A 24,962-nucleotide genomic window follows, 5' to 3' on the forward strand; every position below is an offset into this window, starting at 1 on the left:
CATATTTACATTATGGGTTTTAATCACCCTTGATCCGACTTATCATTTTTTTAACCAAAGGCTTATGTATTAATGATTATTTTATTTTTTTATGTCATTTTGTAGCTGTTAACGCTCGTCAGCATTACTAGATGGTCTATAATAAATTATATAAAAGATCGTCGTATCTAGATATTATTTTTCTTAGAAAAAAAAATATGTTGTAATGAACTTAAAATAGATTGCAACGTAAAATTAAACGATTCCTTGAGGCCGTCAATGTCTGTGTGACAGTGTCAATCAACCGTAACTGGTAGTCTGACACCTTGTCATCTGTTCACCTCCAAACAGAAAATCGAGGCAGTGTTCATTTTAATGCGAGAAATATAGTTTTATATCACATAAAAAGAATTGTGACACAACGCCACTCAAACTTTCCACCTAGGCAAAATGCAAACACTTTATTTTAGAAAAACCAAATTAAGTAGAGTTTAAAGTTATATCTCAAGTGTGAACAAAATAATAATAATGTTAGTCAGAAAAGTAAGTTATTGAACACATTTATAAATAACACATAAGATTTACGGAACCATATTAATAATTGATTATATCTCAATCTCGAAAGAAAGAATCAAACTTCCTTTAGACTAAACGAGAAATACGTAAGATATTAAACTTTGTTTCAGGATTTTTGGTCTTTAATATGCCGAGGACGCAAGAAAAGAATTGTAACACTTGTGATTGTATTCTTATTCTTATTAAATGCCATGTTTTATGTTAGTATAGAACTATACAATTCAGTAAGTAAGAGAAAGAATAAAGAACCTTGGTATGACAGGTAAGTGAGAGGGGGAACATAAATTTAGTGAATCATTCAAAGTGATTCAAATAAGAATGAATAAAAATATTTGTTAAAATGACAAAAATAATGTTAAAGTAACTAGTTAAGCAGTACTTTTTATTTTAATTTTATGCTTTAACCATAAACAAGTAATGTTAAGGTCAATTTAAAATCTGAATGAATTTTGCAATGCCCTGAATACCATTTGTTTTTTAAATGAAAAAAGTATATAGTTCAGTCAATGCCCTAATACAATTTACATTAAATTTGATACTCATTATAAACATTATATGAAACATAAAATAATGTTTCAATTGTTTAAATTCATTATTCAATTATTAATATTATTATTTTTTAACAACTATATTCAAATTCTGTTTCTTTTTTCAGTTTACACTTTGATAAAAACTCTTATGTGGACGAGAGTGGCATGAGAGTTATTGTTGGCCACTATGTTGGTGGGAGTAAAGGGGGGAATTTGTCTGATGGTAAGTATTTTTTCGAAATTTCTAAATATTGTACTACTAAGCTTCATACCAGAGCACTGTCTATAATCATAATGACGTGCAATGAATATGCAAAATATCTTTTCATACTTATTTGAGTTGCATAAATTATGGGTATTTTTTTACATCATGGCACTACAAGGTTCTGAAATACTATTTTTTTTTCCTAGATTTGCTTTTCTTGTTGTGAACAAACTCATAGGGTTAAGAAATATCAGCATTATGATCTGCAATAATTAATAATACCAGACTTAAGTCATATAATATGTACTTATCTAACATCTGTCTATTATGTATAGTGTAAACTGTAACAAAATTTGATTAATTTTGTAACAATGTCTTCATAAGTCTGAAGTATGATGAAACTTTCTATTTTTTTATAGTCTGTTTTATGATATACTAAATAAAAAGCAGTGCTCTACTTCAATTAAAATAACTTTACACATTTAATGACATGATGCAACATTAATCTAGATTTGAATCCACAATCTGGTACATTTCACATCTAATAACAATAAATAAACATAATTTATTTAGGTAGGAGGTACCACATTAATTGAAATTGTTTTCAAAAGTTTCTATGTAATATATTATGTCATCATGATATTGATGTTAATGAATAATGATCTTTATTGTTGTTACAAACAATACAAATTAAAGTGTTCTGTATAGTAAGACTGTAAGATACATTGTATGTGGGTAACTGAGCATTAATTTAGATAAAGATCATGCATTACATTCACATAGTTTCCAAATGTTATTGCCTGTACTATAAGCTCTGATACATGAACATGTTGTCATTGTGGAAGCAGTACAGCAATACACTAGCGCCGTCTCTCTTGCGCAACAGCATTTACATAAAGATTTATTTAAAAAAAAAATATTAGCCACTACAGTTAACAAACCTTCATATTTTGTATTTTAATTACGTGATTGCTTTCACATGCAACACTTGTGAATTAAAACCTAATTAAATTTATCAGCTAAATCAGTTAGACGTCATGGTAATGTAAATTTAATCAAAAACGAGGTTAGAAAACGCATTAAATGTTAGTCAACCTTACTTTCCGTGATGACTAGATAATTACAAAAATGTCGGTTAATTTTGGGTGTGTATCCGAAACAATGCATGTTTTTCAATGCAAAAATTCACATCAGGCAGGCCTCAGCGCGAAAACCACCCCTATGACTCCGAAGAACAAAAATAATCTGCTGTTTTGATTTAAGTTACAATGTAATATTTAAGTTATTATAATGTTAAGTCTGAAACTAAGCAAAGCTAGCATAATGTCAACTGATATTAAAAACACACAGACGCAAAACAAATGTTCATGCTCATCATCCAAACATTTATCCTAGGTGAGAATCGAACTCATGACCTCCGGTATAGTAGTCAGGGCCACTAATCACTAGAGCAACTGGCCAGTCAAATTTTAAATAAACAAAATGGTTTATTATATTAAAACCTAACTTTCGTCTCTAGGGAATAACACTAGTTGAAATATATTTTCAGAGGTCATCAATAGCAACAATTACGCGCCTGTTCCTGGTGCAGGTGAGGGCGGCCGGCCCGTCCAACTGTCTCCTAGAGAGCTGATCACAGCCCACGAGCTATACTCCCTCCACTCTTACAATATACTTGTCAGTGATAAGATAGCTATCAATAGAAGTCTGCCGGATATGCGCGGTGAGAGGTAAGATGATATCAAATAATACCTTTTATAATTTAAGACTGATACTTATAGAATTTGGTGATAACATGTCCTATTAGGCTGTTCTACATTTTCTAAAGACGCTCTTATGACGTCACTCTCGAGAAGAGCATGGCGGCTGACGATTCGGAAAAAAAATACAGATAAAAAATCTCCGATTTTATTTTCGACATTAAAATTAAGCGGAACGTTAATTAATAAACAGAATAATGTTGTATTCATACTACTTAATATTACGTTTGTAATTTATTTTTGGATAGATGATTTTTGGATACTTCTAAATTGTGCGATCTCGATACTGTCAAGAATGGCCTCTTTTAACAGTTCCACTTTACATTTATTATCGGCGTAGGTATCTACCTAACCTTAAGTACCAAAATTCAATTTCCTCCATCAAAATAGGTGTTACATTTGAAAACAACGGACTTTACTACTGCTTTTTATGACTTAACTGAAACATTACACAACATAACGCTCGGTGCATACTATTGATAAGCAAGTACAAGTTACTGGTCTACATATTGAATGAATAAGATATAGAATAATATGCTATTATTATCTACTTTGGATTTCAAGGAATCTTCATAATGACTGAAAACATGTGGACTGTCATAAAGCCCATAATAGGTGCCAGCGAGTGGTATAGGTCACCACGCTGAACCAACTGCGTGCGACGTGTCGCGGGTTTGATCCCCGCGTAGGGCAACCATTTATGATTCTGAGACTGAGTGTCTTTGTGAATGTGCATTGTGATGTGCAGAAACTCACCGCGATAAATTCCTTATTGCACAAGTCTTTTTAATAAAAGAAAAAATAAATAAGGGATACAAGTTCATCCTACTATCTCATTCTAGGTCTATTAATCATTGTTTTATTTTTTTTACAGTTGCAAAAACGTTGTATTCGATCTGGAAAAGTTGCCGACAGCCACCGTGATAATAGTGTTCCACAATGAGGCGTGGTCGACTCTAATGCGGACAGTTATGTCCGTTATAAATAGGTCAGACGAGAGATTATTAGACCAGGTGAATATTAATATGTAACTTCTTATAATATACTGCTTTACTGTAGTTCTTTAATTTTTTTTCAAAAATCAGGTAAAGCATTGAAACCTGCGCTTTCACTAAGTGTGTAGATCGTGTTGGTCGTAACAAAATTAAGAAAAAATAAAGAAAGTTATCGATAATATATGTATATATCATGGTCTGATGATGCAATGAATCAGGATAAATCGGACTAATGTCTTTAAGAGCTTTCCTGGCTATAAGTAGAATAGCCAAGTACATACAATTTGTTTGGCCTTTTGTTTCTGGATGAGCAATCAGCAAATGACTCCTTCCTCTTTTTTTTTATTTTTTTTAGACTTCTTCGTCTTTGAGTTGAACGATAAGGACTGTCAGACTTCTATTGACTTAAACCCACCCATGTTCCTTCCTTTGCCTTTCGTATACCGAGATTGCTGATTTCTTAGTTTATTTGTCCTAAATTAGAATTTAACCCGAGACCTAAACACTAGTTGTGATTACGCAAACGAAGGTGTTATAATATACTTTACTATTGCTGTTACGGATGTTACGCAATACATGTAGATCAAAGTCAAGATTATTCTTCAACCATATCCAAATTATATTAAGTGAATTCCACGCTACTAGCGGTATAATTCAAAATGAAGTTAGTTATGATTTTTTCGTTTTCTTGAAATATAATTGTATTAATTTTATCGTAATTGTATTGTATTGGCGTAATTTTATTGCAATAGCAACAAATACAGAATCGTAATGTCTCTGTGAGGAATATTCTTGGAAAATATTTGATATTTTTTCAGATAATACTCGTAGATGATGCCAGCGAACGGAGATATCTTAAGGAGGAGTTGGACGAAGCGATCGCGAAGTTAGATAGAGTACAAATATTAAGGAATCCGACTAGAACTGGTTTGGTCGGCGCTCGGCTGATGGGAGCCAAGCGGGCTACTGGCGATGTTCTTGTGTTTCTAGATGCTCATTGTGAGGTTAGTACGAAATATGATGTCGATTGTCACTTTAATAGGTCTGGCAGAATGTTGAAATGTAATTCGTTTTTCAATATTCGATATTTTGGAACTCGATGTCTCATACACGCTCTTTATTAATATTAACATGATACACGTTTAACTCAAGCGTTCGCTCGACTAGTTTGTAATTTAGTCGAACTTCTAGAAAAATGCGTGAAAGTCTAGTGTCTGTTATTTTAAGACTATTTAAAAGTTTAGAACAGTTGAGTCTTTAGCTAATATATCCATGATACAATCATTTTTTAACTAAAATTATCTGTGGGAGTATTTTTTGGCTGTTGAGTAAATTACATAATATGTAAAATTATTGATTTCAGGTCACCATTGGCTGGCTAGAACCTTTACTGGACAGGGCTGGTAGTGAAGACGTTTTTATTTGTCCGCATATAGATCTTCTATCTGAAGACACATTGGCATACACAAAAAGTATTGACGCTCATTGGGGCGCGTTCAGTTGGCGCCTACATTTCCGGTGGTTAATACCGAGCAGTTCAGTTATCAAAAAGAAGTTGGAAAATCCTGCAAAACCGTACCCCACGCCGGCTATGGCGGGTGGACTCTTTGCTGTCAAAAAGAGCCTGTTCTGGAAGTTAGGCGGTTACGACAAAGGTATGATCATATGGGGCGCTGAAAACTTAGAGCTATCGTGGCGTGCCTGGCAGTGCGGGGCGAGGGTCGAAATCACATCGTGCTCCCGAGTCGGCCACATCTTCAGAAGACACAGCCCATACAAATACCCCGGCGGTGTAGCGAAAGTTTTGAATTCCAATTTGGCGCGTGCCGCGTCGGTATGGATGGACCAATGGGCAGACTTCTTTTACAAGTTCAATCCATCAGTAGCTGAAATACGAGATAAGCAGGAAATTGGGGATAGGGTAGATTTGAGAAGTCAGTTAAATTGCAAAAGCTTTAATTGGTACCTGAAGAATGTGTGGCCACAGCACTTTTTCCCGACTGCAGATAGGTGGTTCGGCAGAATAAAGAATGGCAAAACTAATTGTATAGGAGTTACCCCAGGAACGCCCGGGCTCGGGGGACCGGCGGCTACTGTCAGCTGCGGGGGAGATCTCGACTTAGATAGTTTGCTAGTGTTCACGCCAGAGGGCCAGTTGATGGCGGACGAAGGTCTCTGCTTGGAGCAAGGCAACGGCCGCGCGGTCTGGAAGAGCTGCAGTGACAGCAGCAAGCAAATATGGATACAAAAAGGACCGAGACTAAGAACTTCCGACGGACTTTGTCTCACTTTGATCGACGTTGATGAAAGTAAAAGCGAAGTGACGGTTGGGTACCCCCTGACGGCTATGAAGTGCACACTAGACACAAAACAAATTTGGCATTTTGAACGCGTGCCTTGGCGCTAATTTATTGTGATAGAATAGATAGTACAAATGAATAGAAACACACGTACATAAGATGTTGGATTAATAGCTAATTTTTACTAATGAGATTTTAAGTACTTAATATTGTTTGAGTCTGATACTAAATCTTGTTATAGGTAGAATGTTGTATAGGGCAAGCATTTAGTAATATTTTGCACTGTGATTTTGTAATGATATTATATTTGCCAGGAAATAACTAGTTTGTAGGTGCAAGACCATAAGTTGTGATTTTTAACATTTTAATGTAATTAAAATATTTTTGTAATAGTTTACAAAGTTTGCATATTTTAGGTTATTAATAGATTTATTGTTAGTACAAAATGGCGGACCGACCTCGTCAAATTGACATTCCAATGCTTTGAGCTTACTGTTGCCTTTCCATATTATTATTACATTAGCATAAGTTAGTGTTATTGTAGATTTAATTTCACAGTTTTCCACTATTAACTTTAAATTTATACTGTTAATTATCTATGTTAATTATGTTTCTTTTCCTATCCTGCCAGGAACCGACCATAGACTGAAATTGCTTAAACCAGCGACAATCTCTAAAATCTCTTAAGTGTATATGTTGTATACGTCATTGTTATTAGTATTTTAGGTTTATTATTCACACGCTAATTGCATTTATACTTTTAATTCTTCTAGTCTCATGAAATTCACAGACAGCTGTTTTTTTCGCACAATAATTCCATACAAATATGAACTGTATTATTTGAATAATCAGTCTTTAAAAAAATTTTTTACTAACATCCAGATAATTAATTTTAATTAAAGAAATTGTGTTCATTTTCGAATAAAACATTTACAGAGAATGCTTTTGAGCATTTAGGTCTTAAATTTTAATGTTACAACATCTTTTAGTACTTAAATAATAGAATGATCACAATTAAAAAAATACACTTCGTTACAGATTTTTTTTTTGGGGACTTGCGTACTCCAACGTTTATCGCAAGCCCACCTATCTACTCATATTGTGCAAATTTACGTGGCAGTTGCACTACTTAATAATAATTCACCTGCCTGTTACATTGCATAATTTCTACACGGTGCTTTTATATTGTAACTAATTTTAAATGTTTTACTAAACGTTATGATGTCGTCCATTTTAAATGAGTGGGATACTCAGTAAAAAACACTGTTTTAATTTTATATGTTTATTAACAAAATTAAAAAATTGGTAATACATTATTATTGTAATATACAATGAGTTATACGAAATTATTATGAAAACTAATCTATGTCATTAAATTAAATTTTTAATTTGCTTTGTTTTTTCTATCTTATAACTAAGTAAGTGAGGAAGGAAATGAAGGCGACTTTAAGTGGGAGGGAGTGTGTTTGTGGGGCGGCGTTGCAGTTGTTTCCTTTGCATATGAAGCAGCGCGCGTCGCTGTGTCCGCGAGCTCGCTGGACACTCTCCAGGCCGAGACACAGAATGTCAGCCTGAGCTCTCGGTACACAGCCACGGAGAACATCTATTGTGTTGCCAACTGAAAAAATATAAAAATAATGTAAACCTTTATGCTCCTCCTGGGCCACAGAATTTTATTTAAAAAAATAGAAGTTTGACTGAACCTTAAAGACAAAACGTCGATTGGTATACAATATTCAACTTTTTATGTATGAACTGTAATTATACACTTCCTTCAATGCTTCCTGTGCTGAAACTATAGCAAGGGCGCCAAGTCACCTAAATTCTAGATTGTCCATTATGTAGATTATATTTTTTTCATAGTACGAGATACTTACAAGTCTTATCATCAGGCGTCGCCACCAGTTTTAGACAGCGGTACTCTATAGGTATCCTAGAGTCAGTGCTGGGCGGTTGGTATCCTTGTCCGAAGGTGTGTAACCATTGTGGGGACACCCAGTTGGATGGGTGACACTCCACGGGGCTGCCGTGACCGATCATCATCTGCTCAGGGTTGCAGCCGAGGCATCGGTGGTAGAAACAACTTTCGCCGATAACTGAAATAAGGAGAAGATTTTTTTGTAGAAATATTAAACCATTAGGTGCCTGATTTACTCAGTACCTAACTTGAAGCCTAATTAATTGATTGCTAGTAGGTAGTAACAGGGCAAACGAAACTCTACTGCTAAAGATCCTCTGTCTACATGAACCGTAGTCATTTTTTGTTGCCCTTTTTGACATAATTGTAATAAAAACCGGGTTATGAGTAGGGCACTAGGGCCATAAATGTAATTAATGGGTTTTTGTGATTGTTTTTTTTGCCTATTTGACTCGCATTTGACCGGTTTTATTGTACGTCAACTTAAAAGTTAGCTCTATAATACGTCTCTATATTGAAACGCCAAAGACTATATTATTATTCGCCTTCACTCGACCATGTGAATTTTAGAGTCCATTTATTAAATATGATTTCATTTTACGCTTTGTTATTTTAACGTCGCGTCTGACTTCAAATATCAACATGGAGTATATCAAGAAATAAAGGAGCATATTTAACGGTACCAAAGATTGGATATTCCCTGTAATATCGGAGCCATTGTAGCGTCAATCTACATAGACCTCAAGACAATGGAGAATTTTATTTTCTGTCGACATTTATTGTAATTGAAGTCATTGTGTTATAATGTCTGTTTGATCGCCTTGTATCAATGATCTTAGAAAAACGCCAGTTGATATCCGTTTCATCAAGTGGAAACACACACGTACACTTAGCGAGCTATCCAGCTTCTTCGTATTTTATAGTAATTAGAAGTAATATAATCAAAATTCCGCATATCTTTATTATTTTATTAATTATACAAGACAAGGTTACAAGGCAGTTATGTAAAATGGTTGACATCGTGTCTCCCTTCGTTAAAATGACCATTTTTCGTGTGAACATAATCATAATATGCAGGTAATGTCCACCGCTGGCTTCTCGTGCATCTAAAGTATTCGTAACGTGAAATTTTATTTTTAATTAAGAGTTATTTAAACCTTCACTTTAAAGTTCAATGGCCACATTCCATAAGATGTGTTTTGTCGTTACCTATTCGACACAACGACAAATTTTGAGGTAGATGATAATTAACACGGGACTTTCTTTATTACTTAGAATATAATTACTGTGAGTGTAGATCTCACAAAATTAAGAGGAGTATTCGTATTTTTTATATTTAGTAAAGTTGATAGAGTTTATTTACTGTTAAAGCACAGCATTTACGCTTAGGTCATGGCATTTTCCGCACAGCATGCATGTCTAGTCGCATTGTGGCTTGCACTCTTACAAGCTTGGTGGCGTGCCCACCAAGTAATAGCCATGTGCCATAGTCAGGGCCACTCCTTCAGTTTACGTTTGTTTTAACCGCTGCAATCATATGTCATTTTCCCTCGTTTCACGCCATTTTGCGATCACCAAAAGGGCTATAAATTGTGGAAGTGAGATATCGCACTACATTACGCAGATAGCTGTCTTTTTCCTACAGACAGTGTTATATTATTTTAAGAGGTAGAGGCAGGCCACCAGTCCGCCGCCGCTCCGATCCACACGTACGCACCATAATTATTGAAAGCGAGAATCCGCTCTCGTTGTAAGGTATGCAACGAACGTTTATTTAACGGAGCTTTACATTTTCTTTTGACTTTTAAATTAATAGCTGATATTATAATGTTATAGGTGTTAACATCGTGATTATTCGTGATGGTTGTTGCCTGTTAAACTTAAATGTTACTTTTAATGTCGAGTACCGTGTGTGATTTGCATTCAATGGAAATCTATTTACACCTATGTATGAAATGGTGGGTTATGGATCAAGTAGCATCATCATTAATTTAAAAGCTCTCTTGTCTCGTTTGTCTCTTAACTGTTGTTACTGTCTTCTCAGTTCGGCTCCATTTTTGTCAATTACGTTCTTCATTTTAGACCTCTTTTTATGTGGTTAGAAGGTAACCATATGTTAAACAAGTGCCTATAATATGATGTTCTTTTATCAAAGCAGCTTCTTCTGAACATGTCCTTATTTAACAATTTCTCAGCAAACAGTTACAAAAAAAATATATTTTCAAACCAAATATCTACCTCTTAAGTTTATTTAAGGACATTGAAATTCTAAGCAAATTACGCGCTTATCAGATAAAACCCACGTACTGTCCAACAGACTGGCAGCACTGTCGCCAGACTGGTGCACTTTCTACACTGGTGGGTATTATGGCAACACCACCGCATCGCAGCGAAGGTACCGCGGCACTTAGCCGATGAAGTACAAGAAGTGATAAAAGTAATTGCTATACAACTTCCTCAGTGAAACCATGGTATCTAATTATCCATCGAGAAAATTATATATTATTAGATATGGACCGCCTCGTTGATCTCGGTTTTAAACCAGGTGGCTGAGGCGAAGATGGTTAAGGAAGCTTTGTAGAAACATGTAGGTACGTTAGAATTGCATATTAAGCCTTCTAGTTTACATCCTTTAGTTAAGAATGATTAAATACTTAGGCTTTAAACTAATGTAAGAAAGTGTACCTTAGCGTACCTCAATGTCGCAAAAATTAATCATATAGAACACAGTTTAAAGGTTAAAAAAATAATTGTTTTTGGAACAATCAACATTTCTTTCCAGTTAGCATGAGAATAGCTGCTTACTATTGATTTATGTATATTACTATTGACTGCTTAAGCGGACTCTAAATAAACTATATCAAATAAACTAGGGCTATTTATAGCTAAGGTTTAATTTAATACTCCGGTGATACTAAAGTGAATAGAAACGGTTTATAGAGTGATGGTGCGTAAAAGATTGTCCGGGTGATCGTCGCGCGTCGTATCAAGTTGTTCGCCCGGCGCTTGAGAAAGTGGTTGATAGGCGTCTGACATAATTGTGCATGGATAGTTGCGTGGACGCAGAACACAGCGTCTCTATTGTAATTCTATATCGTTGGTGAACAGAGAAATTGTTCTGGAGCACTATATTTTCTATAGGCAAAGTTAGGAAACAAAAGGTGCTGGGTATTTGGTTTTGTCGTTTCTTCTTCCGCGGTAAAAGCACTGAATGGCGCTGAATATTAAGCTAAATTGGGAGATGACCATTGTAATTTGGCCTTAAGAAATCACTACTTAGAATATAGTAACTAACGAGTCTTTAGGTTCTTGGAAAAAATATATTTTGGTAAATTATTCAAGGAATAAAGGGTGATTTCGTATTTAATATATCTATTGTAATAATGGATTATTTACATGTTAACTGGAATCCTTAATTGTGATGATCTCACCAAGCATTAAGAATAACGACTAGTAATTAAATAATGAAAATGACAAGTTACATTAGAGGTATTTAATATCTACCTATTATCCTAGTTTTATGAATACCATTTATTTTTCAAATAAGTAAATAATGTAATGTTTTTAATAATATTAAAATTTAATTTACGATTTCTTTATGGAATTGTAGCTGTCATGCTAAGTTGCACATTTGATATAATCAACACAAGTTTTCAATATCTACATAGACAAAGCAACCTATTCCAAAATTTTTAGCCACAGAATCAAGATACGAAACATACTCGCGGTATCTCCGCTTATCTAAGCCACACTGACCTAAATTCATGAGTAAATACTGAATAGTGATCATCAACATAAAATCCTGCGCCCACGCGTCTGGCGACATAACAACTAGACGCATTGACAATGTAAATACGATTGTCAACAGAATAAATAAATATTTAGAGATCCAAGATGAGTCGGTACTCGGTAGGCCATTGTGTGCGCGGGCGCAGGCGGGCGAGACACATTAATGAATTTCAAACGGTGTGATGTAACACTTTGTTTTATTTGTATTCAATCGGATGTCAACGTGTATACAATGGATTAACAAACCATTACAAAGTGCGGATGAACTGTTAGTATTGTTTTACGATATCGTAAATCATTATTAAAACGTTTATCGAGTGATGTTTCAAATTACCTTGTATATGTAGGGTGTAGGTTTTAAATTATTACTTATTGGAGGTGGCGTTTTGTCTGTTTTAGATAGGCTTAAGATTAACAAGAAGATTAGAAAAGAAGAAATTGCTTCAGAAACCATTATCTCTCAATTAGAAAATATAGATTTTCTCACTTTAATCAAATACATCAGTAATTAAGCAAGCTAGAGTATGTAACAAGAACTCACCGTATGGTAGCAATCCCGCTAAACAGAACGCAAGCACAATCATTGTTAAACACTTAACACTCTTCAAAAAAAAAGAATAAAAAAATTCACAAAACTAAAACAGTAACGACCCTTGCCACAGTTTTTATCAAACTAATCTATGGTTAAACAGGTGTTATCTTATAAGGTGCGCTCTTATCATACTTTTGTAATGAATTTCAATTCATTGTTTCCATTGGCATCGGGTTTATATATAGGCAATAACTCCTGCGTCAAAACCTGTTAGTTAAACATTTTAGTTAATGAGTTTGGTCATTAATGACAATAGATAGTTAAGTATCTCGCTTGGTATAACGAAAGGTTGTTAAATGTGATTCATATTCTTTTTAATTTATCGTCTTGTAAACGATACTATGCGTCACCTCTACTGTCATTGTAATTGTAAGCGTTTATTTTGTTACATGTTGTAAAATAGTTGTAAAACTTCAACTCAATTTTTCTATCTTAGTAAGGCCAAATTATATAATCCTGTGGATAGAAATATTATTACTGTACTATAATTTATTATTAGTAAAGATCGTTCTCTACCTATTTCTAATAGTCAAGATTGCCGAATATTGAAACATCAATCAGTATTAGGCCGACGTTAGGTCTCACGCTAAATTCATCTCGTTCTCCTTCTGCGAGACTTTTATGTCCTAGAAGGAGGCAGCAGAGCACTTCTGCGAAGACGACGAAGCGCCCACGAAATGCGAGAGACGTTGCATGATGATTCAGGTTTAATCGCTAAGAGTCAACACTATGTGCTTCCTCATCAGAGGAGGAAGCACATAGTGTTGTACTCTTAATGTTCACGTCCATGAAGATTATCCCGCTTACAAAAAATTGGTGTATGCGATCTATTTCTTGTACTCCCGTCTAAGGAGTGAAATAGGTTAAGACAGACGTTTAAAGAACTAAACTTAAGTTACAATTAAGTTAAAATCTGATCTGATCTGCAAGATCTGAAACTCAGCGGTTTGAGGCAAAAAAAATATCCATTAATTATTAATTTAATGGTGTTTCCCACTCAAATACAATGGTACAAATTAGATTAATGATCGTCTGTCAATAGAGATGAGTAGGCGATGATATACCGACCAATTAAATCACTCGGTCCCGCGAAACAGTTACAGATTCAAATTAAACTCTGTTACTACCTACTTGGTAATTAAAATAACAAATCCTTTGAGTAAAAGTTTTTTAGTAGAAGTTTAGTAGTTTTTTGACCTATTACTAGTTTTTAGTCAGTCTCGTTACAAAATGATTTATTATTGCCTTATATTGAGCTCTATGCATGCTCCATTATTTATATACTAGCTGATGCCCGCGACTTTGTCCCCGTGGGTAGAAGATATAAGTTATGAATTATACCTGCCCTGTTTTTTTCACATTTTCCATTGTATCTTCGCTCCTATTTGTCGCAGCGTGATGGTTTATAGCCTAAAGCCTTCCTCGATGAATGGTTTATTCAACACAAAAAGATTTTTTCAATTTGGACCAGTAGTTCCAGAGATTAGCGCGTTCAAACAAACAAACAAACCCTTCAGTTTTATATATAAGTATAGATAACTTAACATAACATTAAATTGAATATGTGCATTTTAATTATTTACTACTATATAATTATATGTCGATTACAGCTTTGATTTAAAATAATTGCTGTAATGAATTAATTTTATTAGTACAAAAACTGTGAGTGATCAAATCCTGATGTAAATAATTAATTACGTATGCATAACTAAGATGACGTATCTCTTCCTGTGAAGCTGTAAATAGATCAAATGTTATATTAATATAGAATATAATATATTTATTTGCTCAGAATGCTGGTATTTATAATGAGGTGGTTACAACAAAATGAGGAATTCTTGTAAATTCTACCATTTTGGCAAGCAAATACTGATAAATTGAACTTTCAAGTAACTGTATTCCTAAAGATACTTACGCGTTTATAAACTATATCTAATATTTATATTTTCAAACTATATTAAACTAAAGTGATTCTGATATATTGCATATCCCTTAATTTAAAATTAATTTTTGAAAAAAATAAAAACCGACTTCAAGACTACACTAACAATATATACAATTGAACTAAAAAGTATAAAATAATATTTTAATTACAAGCCAAAGAACACTAAAGGAAAATCAACGAAATTATTGATACTTATGCATACTATTTACATTTTAAAATCAGTTATTTTTGGAGTCGGTGCCAGCCAAAACAAAAACAATATATTAATGACACAAACATACGGGTCGAATTGAGAACCTCCTCCTTTTTGAAGTCGGTTAAAAATGGATAATAGAGTCATTATACACTTGGACTGTAGGACTCCTGACAGTTCATATAGAAATACATCCTCATTTTAAAGACCTGTATGTAAACGCAACAGTGTTGACAAAAATATTCTAATACAACAGAAACAGGCACGCGATCGATAGAGGTGTCATGTCATGTCAATTCCTAACTTAGATCTAATACCAAATAGGGCTTGCCGTAGACTAGAAACTAACTTTATTTTAACATACATTTAAGGTAAATTCAATCTTATTGTATTAGATCTAAGGATGGTTATATTGTTAAGTGTGTTTTGGCCAGTGTGTGTAAAATGGTGGGTTAGATCATGGCTGCCATGGTAAGAACATCGCGGCGTCTAGTGTCGCGTCGTTTGTAGATCACACGGATGCCTTCGATAGATAAGGGATGCGAAATATCTAAGGACCTGAAATTTTAAAGGAAAAAGAATATTGTGCTCTATTTTCGGACTTATATTACCTACTGTAGTAAACTCTTTTACAACACAATAGGACAGATAGAGGCAAGAAGAGGAAGAGGAAAATCAAGATGGGAGTACATAAACCAACTGAAGTAGAAGGCAGACGTGTCAACATATAACGAAGTAAAGCGATGACATAGGATAGAGAAAGAGTTTCACTTCACTTCAATTTGATGATGATGTTATGTATAAAAGCGCCTTGTTTGTATGACTGACTGACGTTCCGGTATACAACCTTTTTAGAGTAAACACATTACGGATTGCAGCATCATTATAATCTTTTGCATGATATACTCGTACTCCACGAAATTTTGTATTCATCATTGCACTAAAATCTAGTGCCAGACGTGGTGACATTATTCAAGGCGTCACGTGGGTAGGCCTTAAACGATAAGCATTTATTCTGTCGCCTAGTTATCCACAAAAATCTGCCTGATATGCATCACATGCAATAAAAGTGGCACAAAAGAGGATATCTGACAAAAGTTTACTGAGTTAAGTGTTATAGAAAGTTCAAGAACCATATCCAAATCAAATTGCACAAGCTGTCATATGTCACGTCGCAAACCAATCCTTTCAATATTTAGATTAGACCTCAGCGATTGAAAATAATTGAGTTTTATTTGTGTATGTACACCCTTAAGACTAATACCCTAAGAAAAGAAGAGAATTAAATCAAAACTTTTTCATTTAAATATATATTTTTTCCTAAAATCATTAATAAAAGATTCATCCCCATGATTGTCGGGTGGGTGTTGCCGCTAGATAATCCTTATTGTCGAATATGTTTATGAATTTGTAGGTAAAATGTAAAGTCAGTCACGTCCTTTCTTGGGGTTAAAGCCATCTTCAAATCAAATCAATGAGGCGACGGTAAATTTCCATTAATAATAGAGAGATAAAAAATATGAATAAGTTAAGAAATAGCAACATTTAAATTGGTGTATAAAACATAATCGTGTTTTATAATGTTAGTTGGTTGGCATTTAATCAAACCTCTTGCGTTTATATCAAACGGTACAATTCCTCGCAAGTCCCATATCTTATCACTCCCAGATCTTCAACTTCAAGTGTTTTTGATCGTTATAATTTAGGAGCGGCGCACCTTTCACTCAGGGGACCAATTAATTCTCACTCGATACATTAAGCGTTCAATAAATTTCTCGAAAAACGCCGCGACCGTCGATAAAGGAACGGGTTCGGGACCTCTTCTTTGATTAAAAAGGTTTTATTTATCTTGGACAATTTGTTAATGCCACTCTCCATGCCTTCCGGTAGCCGTGTAATTGAATCTTCTGGTTTTCGAAGATTTATAACAGTCGTTTGATTGAGCTACCGTCCTTTGATTAGCTCTATTTGAATGTAAGCCGACTTCATTAGTTTTCCCCTTTTATGATATACCGCGCATTTTTAAGTCTTTTTAAAAGCGTTCGGTTTTTGAGGCCTTTACGTAAGTTGCGACACATTTTCTCTTTACGCTTATAGGCTCTATTGTAAACTTTTAGATAGTGTGTAGTTTTTCTTAAACATAATTACTTGCTTCGTTGGTTCTTTTCATAGTACGTTGTATAGTTAGTATATTAAAGACTTTGAAGGCGTAACGAAATATGCTATAGACATTTTTTTGCCATTTGGCTATACATAATTTTCGCAACAACTAAGCGGCGCCAAATAACAAAATATCGCGGCATCTCTTTGTCCCAAAACGCTGATAGAAAGTCAGTGTTATCTTCATATTGGTCGGAATTATTAAGATTAGAAGTGAGGATGGAATGCGAAATGTCCGTCGGCGACACAGTGACCTGCGACCGATACCATCGGTGGAAGGACGAGGCGTCGACGTGATCGCGTGAGATACTCCCGCGCACGTCCGCGCTGCCCTCACGATCCTGCGCCGTTATTTTAATTTATCTTTTCTTTTCCAACCTCTTTCGCAAGCAAACTTTTTCTACAGTACCGCCAACTTAACTTGGCGCATCGGAAAAAAAGATAAGGGATTGTTCGAGCGAGATATCGAAATACATACACCGTGTGTGAGACAGAGACGGAGATATTATTTAGCTCTTTCTAGAGGTACCAAGTTACATCAGCCGCACTGTAAATGTAAAAAACCAACAACACTTTTTAAGAACATTTCCTCGTTTACTTCGTTCTAACGTTCGCGTCGTTTATTTATATTTTATGTCCTTTGCCGCACCACAGTAAATGATTTTAGCAGTTATGTAAATTACCTTGTTAGACGTAAGACATTCTGAAAACGAATGGTCGTTAGAAAATATGTCTCGGCTGATGTCTAGAGCACTTTTAATGTTTGTTAGCGGATTTCTATCAAATTAGATAAAGGTTTTTAATGGGCGATCATAATTTACATTGAGTAAATATTTTTTTTTGTTATTAGGAGGTTACTGGATGACGGCATATTATAAATAATCTTAAGATACTCATCTTATTGTTGACATCAAAGCGTTCGCGCCACTTACATTGCCAAAATCACATCATGCGTTCTCGGTACACAATAATGAACTAAATCAACGAGTGGTATAATGGCGGCCGCTTTCTGCAGCTCGTAAACCACAGTGATCGGGTCCGCGGCGCGATTACGATATTTTCTCTCGGACATGCCTTAACGATACTTTAAACGGTTCTGCGACCAATTTTCGCACCTCCATTTCTTATTTGAGCGCTCCCCGAATTCAATTTAAGACTCATCGATTTTAGTGTGGTATATTTTAAAATTTAAAATTATGATAATGACGAGCACGCCATAGGAGGTCGGGTGATAATTTCTTAAAAATTACACAAACATCGCGAAATGATCGGTTTTGCATGATCGAATAATTGGCGTTGTAAATATTGTTTTGACTGGCGATGATGATACACCACTCTACCATTGATTCACGAAGCAAAATATCAGAAACTTTAACTTCCCTTAAAAATAAATGTAGAAAAAATGTCACCTCCAATTCTTAAATTTCTGGATAATATCTATCACGACCAGAACTTTTTATAACACCAAAAAACATTTAATCAATAAAGACCTATTTCAAGCCGAAACTTGGTCATCGTTACGTAAATGCGTGCCCGCAATGTTCCATTGACGAAAAGCTTAGTACCCGAAGTCACGCCAAACGACAAGCAGACATTCGCAGTGGCGACTCAATAAAGTATTCGCTAATGTTCTTATTTCATGCCAATTGTCTCCGATTGGCTACGGACATGAAAAAGTCTGGCACGAAGATCTTGTGCAATACTAATAGCTGATAGTGTCATAATAATATTTTAATTGTGTTATTTGTAACAATAGGTAACTGTTTTTTTATATGGACTCTCAATTTGCCTTCGATCGCTTCAAGGGTTGGTTGCAGTTGTCCTGAGGGTCTTTTCATAGCAGATGTGGAAGAAAGACGCCGTTCTCTACATAGTGGACTGTCACGCTTCCACAGAAGGTTTAAGTAGGAAAATACCTTCATGCAAATTCGGTTTGTGAACTCATGTCAAGTGTGAGTCGGACTCGCGACATCGAGGGTGCCGTACAAGAAAGTTCCGTTCCGAGCAGAAGAAAAGCTAATTGGTTATGTAACAAATGAGCCATGAATTTATTTGTCACAACCATTGCTTAACCTCGATGTTTATTTTTATTACAATATGTTGTTACGGTTGAGTATAAACGCGTAAAACAATGGTAGGGGACCACCATCATGATTCTGTATTCATATTAAAAATTCACACTTTTATTTAATCATCAGATCCTGTAGTTATAACTTTGAGAAATTGTGAAATGTTTTTAAACATTATTACTAACAGATGATATTTCATTTTGTAATATCCCTTTAAAATCTTCAGAATATAAAAACCGAGTTGGAAGTCTCAGTGCCTAATAATGCGTTCAATTCATTTGCCAATTCCAAATCTTTTAATTTTTTTTATTCCGCTTTTCTTTGCTTCGGCCCTCTACCAGTGTATCCGCGAAAACGAATTTTAATTTACTCGGCCTTCTGGCTCTATTTCTAGAGACGTCAGCATCAATAGAAAAAGCTTAAATCATAATATTTGAGCATTTCCATAAATTCTAGCATTTTTTATTGTCAACGATTGTCAATAGGGCACTTGGATAAGGGGACCGGTATGAAATAATAACAGACAGAGAGAGGAAAAGTGGAAAGGATATGGATAAGAAAGTTAAGTAACACCTTAGACCTGGCCTATATTCGTTTACTATGCTGTCTATAGCAATCTGCATGTTAAGTTGGTACTATAAAATTCAATAGTATCAACTGCCGTATCCAGTTGGTAACTTTCAGGGGGCATGCGGCCATATCTTAATGTAATGTCATTGGTATTGTGGAAGCGGTAGAGAGTATTAGATGGTGAAGAGCGGCATCTCTTTTCTACAATTGCAATCTTTAGAGCTTCTTAGCTACCGTGTACCTTTTATTGCTCGACTTTTCTATAATTATACTATAAATAAGCAGTAAAATAGTCGTTTCTCGATGGTATCAGTTACTTCTGAGGATAGAGCAGTAAAATAAAACGACGGACAACCTATAATGGTTTTTTATACTGTATAAATGATGACAAATCGTTTTAGTACTTGGAGGATAATTGTCACAATTGCTTTTTTTATTTTGTTAAATCAAGTTTAGTTTAAAACTTTCACTGATCATTTTCTTTGACAGGAACATAGAGTTTGAACTTGTTTTTAAGTTGTATTTAGTGATTATTCTTTAATATCAAATAAATAAACTTATTCCATTAGTAAATTAGAATCTATTATCTATCTGATAACCAATTTTGACATGTCAAAGAATCAATCAATTCAGCCTATTGAGGTTCACTGCTGGACACAGGCGTCCTCTTATATTCAAGCTCTACCTACCTATTGCTCATTATAATATAAATTAAATGCAACTGCAAACTGTTTAAAGTACTTAATTCTACAATAGTTAAAAATTATTCTCGCTAGAACTCGCTTAAAAAGAGTATTCTCAGCTTATATAAACACAGCAAGATATTCTATAGTAGGCCATTAAATGTCTTTATGTAAATTACAGAGTAAATATGAATACACTTAAGCACTCGTTTATTGATGGTACTCAATAATATCAGCAATACGTAGTGTCAAGTGAGTCGTGTGCGTTTTAATAAGCTGCTTATTAATACTGAGAATAAAAAGCAATTTACTGTCCCCTTGTTAATTGTTTCCAAAGTTTAATACCAGTAGTAAGGATATATTCAGACTGGTTATTAAGAAACTGGAAAAGTGCGTGTCGGATACGTGACGAGGGTTCCGTACAAAAACGCTAGAGAAACTGAAGGTAATCGGTAAGATCGGTTGGGTGACAAATAAATTCGTAGGTACATAAAGCAAATGCATTTGTCACAAACAAAAAATAACCGAAAGAACCTGTGCTTCCTCGATCTTTATTTTTAGCATTTGTTTTTTATATTTTATAAAATATAAATACATCATCTGTCAAAATATCAACTGTCTAGTTAGATATCTAGATACAGCCTCATGGCGGACAGATACACGGACTAACAGCGGAACCTCAGTAAAAGGGTTCCGTTTTTACCCATTGGGCGCGAAACCCTAAAAAAGCGCGAGTTTTTAATTATGTAAAGATCACCCACTCGTGTTGCCAGTTGCAATCTGTAAGTGTTAATTATATTGTACAGTTTAAACACATTAACTATTTCTGAAGGACTCTTCCGATGTTACAGACAATTTAAAGTTTACAGTTTCGATATATAAAAGACAATTTTATATACAGTTTTTACGAAAGATTAAAACATGAAAAAAAAATACAAAGTCCTCATACAAAATGAAACAAAATTTTGTGTAATATCTTATCCATATTATATATATGAATGCAGCCGTGCTACACTTTCGAGCTCATTTATACGTATAAAAAAAGGTTATACATCAGATACAGGCATAGTTCTTCGGCCTCCGGGACGGCCAAAAAGGGCCATAGTATCCATACAACCATGTCTATCCGGGAAGTGCTCTACATTTACACCATATTTTCTAGTAAATTCCGCTCAACTTTTACGGTGACGTTGAACGTCCGAATATCCAAGTGATCGCAATATCGTTTATATAGCAATCTTTTTTATAATTTGCCTCAATTTTAAGTATGTATATTTCTCCGATATAAGCTTACAACTCTTATTGCCCCGCAAAATTTAATTTGCCACATTATTACTAGCTATGACCTTATATAGAAAAAGTATTTAAGTTAAAACACAAGACAAATGTTAAAAATCGAATGAGATAAAACACAACATGACTATATACAAGTTCAGTTAGTAATGTTTTATTTCTATTTTCAAATTAAGAACGACTAAAAGATAGAATAAATAAAACCGTGTATCACTGTGACAACTTTTTGTGAAGAAACCTTAGTATTTTCGTCCAAAAAAGATTTACTGTCATTCTAGAAGGCAAGGGTTGAAATTAATCTAAAAAAAAATGCCCTTGTTCTAACGAAACTTGGAAATCGAAAGGTCACGCTAAGTGGGTCGGTGTGGGACGGCAGCGGTCACGTACTCATCCATTGTAAAACACTAATACAAATAATAGAGGAATGATTGCACCCGTCCAAAATAGTTCCAATCATCGGCTCGTACGTGCCCAAATACCGATGTGTCAAGGATACAAGAAATTACGTGGTTACAGTTATAACGAAATATTTCAAATAAAAAATGTATTAAAAAAAAATTGATGTTCAGATGTCAAAGGTTTTGTCAGAGATTTCTCTAGTCATAAGTCGATAGTATAGAGTCAGTAATTTCACATTACGTTACAATATGAGATAAAAACCAGTCAAGGGGGGTTATACTAGCCACGCTGTACAAATTGATTATAAAAAACAAACAAATAAATTTGTGGGTACAAATCTAATCTTCGTTGCTTATAAATATAGTATTTATTGTTATGGCGGTAAGAGAAATACATTGTCTGTGAAAATGTATACTGTTGCCTATTTTTCTCATTTATTTGTCCTTTCGCAGGTCTGATATATGAAATAAGCAGTACCTTTGTACACCTCTTTCGTATCATGTGTTATTTTAAGTTATTTGTGTACATTAATGGTAAATAAATAAATAAATAAACTGTCATATCACACAGACAGCGAAGCCTGTAATTGGGCTCCGGTAGCCTTTGGGTAAGGTAGTCAAAAAACAAGCTACCCGACAAAAGTCGAAGATCACCTCCCAGAACTACCCACCCTATCTAAAAAAAATGTATATGGTTAGAGTGCAGAACAAATTGTGGGTTAATAGTTTAAAATAATAAATTAGTTATTAATTTTGTGTACTTAATTTTGTGATTGTATATATTGAATGTGTGTGAGATCTCGTATATTTGTACTAAGTTTCTTTGCCGTGCAATGTTCATAATTGAAATAGAGAACTACTGAGTGTGAATAGAGACTCATTTAGATGATGTAAGAAATATCGTACGAGTTTCAATACATTGTGGGATCGCGGAGGTCTGCCCTCAGAAATGATATATCATGGCAATGTATCGCAACTTGCATGATATTTTCCGCACTGTTTATATCGGCTTTAAGTGCCGTGGCGAAAAAATATGTTCTTCAGGGAGGGACAAGGAATGTGCACATTTTTGGTAGGACGAGAAGCATTTTCATTTAAGTATTAATAAATGTTTCCTGAATAACAAAAAATAATACTGTTTTTAGCGTACGAAGAAGTAGCAGAGCATGGTGGCATGAGTTTGAAACTACCTCTGAGAACTGCAGCCACGGTTTACTCAAAAGGTAGGGCTTTGTTCAGATGTAAAGAATACTCAACCGCGAATAGGTTGTGTAAATTTAGTTACAAGAGACGCAAAGTTAAAAGCTTAGACCAAAAGGAATTTAAAGCATATTCCAAAAAAGGACTCTCAATGATATCAACGTCTCTATGTTAAATACTTTGTCAATATTGCAATTCGATCACTTAGCACTTCCTGCATCTTAAAATAAATCAACCTGTTATCTCATTAGAATTCTAACACCAAAAATAAAAAGATTAACAAGTTCGTTAACATCCGTTTGGCAAAAATAGTTTTTGTTGCTTCCAAAATAGGCGAGTGTCACAAGTGACAGTTATCCCTGGTTGAACGTTAAGGTATATTTCTGTGCATTACGACCGGTCGCAATTGTGTGCGATTTGTCGCGTCATATTGCGTGCTTTTGGCGATTCGGCTATATCATAGGTGGAGTAGTTAAATACTGCGCTGAGACTAACTGCATGGATCTCTTCAAAAGCGTTGCTGCTGTGTAGCCTGAAGAACTTACTACGACTATGAAAGTAAGTTATAAAGGTGATTTATCCCGGGTCAGTAACAGACGCGTATATAGCAATTCACACGTAAAAGCTAAATATTCTCATACTTGAAGTCTGAATTTTGGTTGCAAGGCACGGAAATGCACCTTAAGCGGAATATATTCAAGGATGGTTTATCAATAAATGAATACTGAGAGAACGATTTACCAACACACGCTACAATTAATATACTCGTAACATTGAATACTGCGTATTCAATCACTTTTGCAAAAAGGGTTTGCGTGGATGTCAGTCACACCGCACTTCTTTGTTTGATGCAGACTATCTGTTGTTTTTATATTTCTCGACTTTAAGTCTGAGTTTAATTATTATTTTTTACTTTATAATAATAAGTTCAGTGTCATCTCCATCTAATATACTATTAGCCGTGGCATCAAATATAATATTTAAGTAGATACTAATGGATCTATCTTAACATGATATAATAATTAAACATATGAATAAAGGATCCCTTTATATTAAATGAACCTTTGTTGTATTATGCTCTTTTGCTTGCTTGCTATTATGCTCTTTGTTACGTTACTGTGTTAATGCGGGCTGGTTGATATTTTACTTAAACTGCAAGTTGTTATGAATTAGCAGAAAGATTAAAAAATAATTACAATTTGTTTCATTTATTGTTATATTTTTTAATTATTATTATTATTTAATGCAACATTTGTGTTAAAACTTTTTATTAGAGAACGCTAACATAACTTTGTAATAAAATCCGACTTTTTACTACTTCTTAATTTTTATTTTCGTTTACACTTATACTTAATAGTTTAATTAATTTTTAACGTGCCGTTCATTATTGTTAATGAAGATATTCGTTTAACACACTTTATGACTGTTGTTTTAAGACTGCTTCATAAATATGAGATCAATACTTATATAATGAGAGCGAGATAGGGATCGCCATGTCTCGGCAAAACAGACGTTTTAAATTGCATCGCAATGACTTTGCGATATCTGTTAAATTTCTTTTCGCAATAAAGACATCGGTTTATGGAAGGTTAATTAAAAATATGTACTAGGGTTGCGTCAAGTTGAGTCCTGGTTTCTAGATTTTAACCTGAGTGTGTGAGTTAATAAAGTCTAGTTTTAAATACAAATATGTTTTGCAAATTCAATTGCACGTTGAATCGCTTACCGCTTCGCAGATTTTTTATCATATTGACCTAATTCGATATTTCGTTCAGCGTTATCAGCCAATCGATAAATTAAAGATAAC

At 34.4% G+C, this 24,962-nt stretch overlaps 2 protein-coding genes across 2 annotated transcripts; one reads left to right on the plus strand and one right to left on the minus strand.

Moving 5' to 3' along the window:
- Positions 1-98: 98 nt before the first annotated feature.
- On the plus strand, positions 99-7,664 carry LOC113493119 (polypeptide N-acetylgalactosaminyltransferase 3-like). Its single transcript, XM_026870942.1, has 7 exons — positions 99-522; positions 666-817; positions 1,211-1,308; positions 2,840-3,020; positions 3,925-4,063; positions 4,864-5,049; positions 5,409-7,664. Exons 1-7 carry the CDS (start codon positions 508-510, stop codon positions 6,450-6,452), a joined length of 1,815 nt encoding a protein of 604 aa, XP_026726743.1. The 5' UTR covers positions 99-507; the 3' UTR covers positions 6,453-7,664.
- A 22-nt stretch (positions 7,665-7,686) lies between these two features.
- LOC113493129 lies at positions 7,687-12,711 on the minus strand. The gene is made up of 3 exons (XM_026870954.1): positions 12,594-12,711; positions 8,223-8,441; positions 7,687-7,963 (listed from the first exon to the last, which is right to left on the minus strand). The coding sequence occupies exons 1-3, from the start codon at positions 12,634-12,636 to the stop codon at positions 7,749-7,751; spliced, it is 477 nt and encodes a 158-aa protein (XP_026726755.1). The 5' UTR covers positions 12,637-12,711; the 3' UTR covers positions 7,687-7,748.
- Positions 12,712-24,962: the final 12,251 nt, after the last annotated feature.

The sequence above is a fragment of the Trichoplusia ni genome, chromosome 1 (assembly GCF_003590095.1).
Source record: "Trichoplusia ni isolate ovarian cell line Hi5 chromosome 1, tn1, whole genome shotgun sequence".
Classification (NCBI taxonomy): domain Eukaryota; kingdom Metazoa; phylum Arthropoda; class Insecta; order Lepidoptera; family Noctuidae; genus Trichoplusia; species Trichoplusia ni.

Bases quoted from the DNA above. Each gene is read 5' to 3' on its own strand.
- LOC113493119 (XM_026870942.1), top strand. The intron at 818-1,210 runs GTAAGTGAGAGG...TTCTTTTTTCAG, and splicing joins AAAGAACCTTGGTATGACAG to TTTACACTTTGATAAAAACT. The intron at 4,064-4,863 runs GTGAATATTAAT...ATATTTTTTCAG, and splicing joins ACGAGAGATTATTAGACCAG to ATAATACTCGTAGATGATGC.
- LOC113493129 (XM_026870954.1), bottom strand. From the start codon at position 12,636: ATGATTGTGCTTGCGTTCTGTTTAGCGGGATTGCTACCATACG. The intron at 8,442-12,593 runs GTGAGTTCTTGT...TCCTTATTTCAG, and splicing joins AGCGGGATTGCTACCATACG to TTATCGGCGAAAGTTGTTTC. The intron at 7,964-8,222 runs GTAAGTATCTCG...ATATTTTTTCAG, and splicing joins GACGCCTGATGATAAGACTT to TTGGCAACACAATAGATGTT.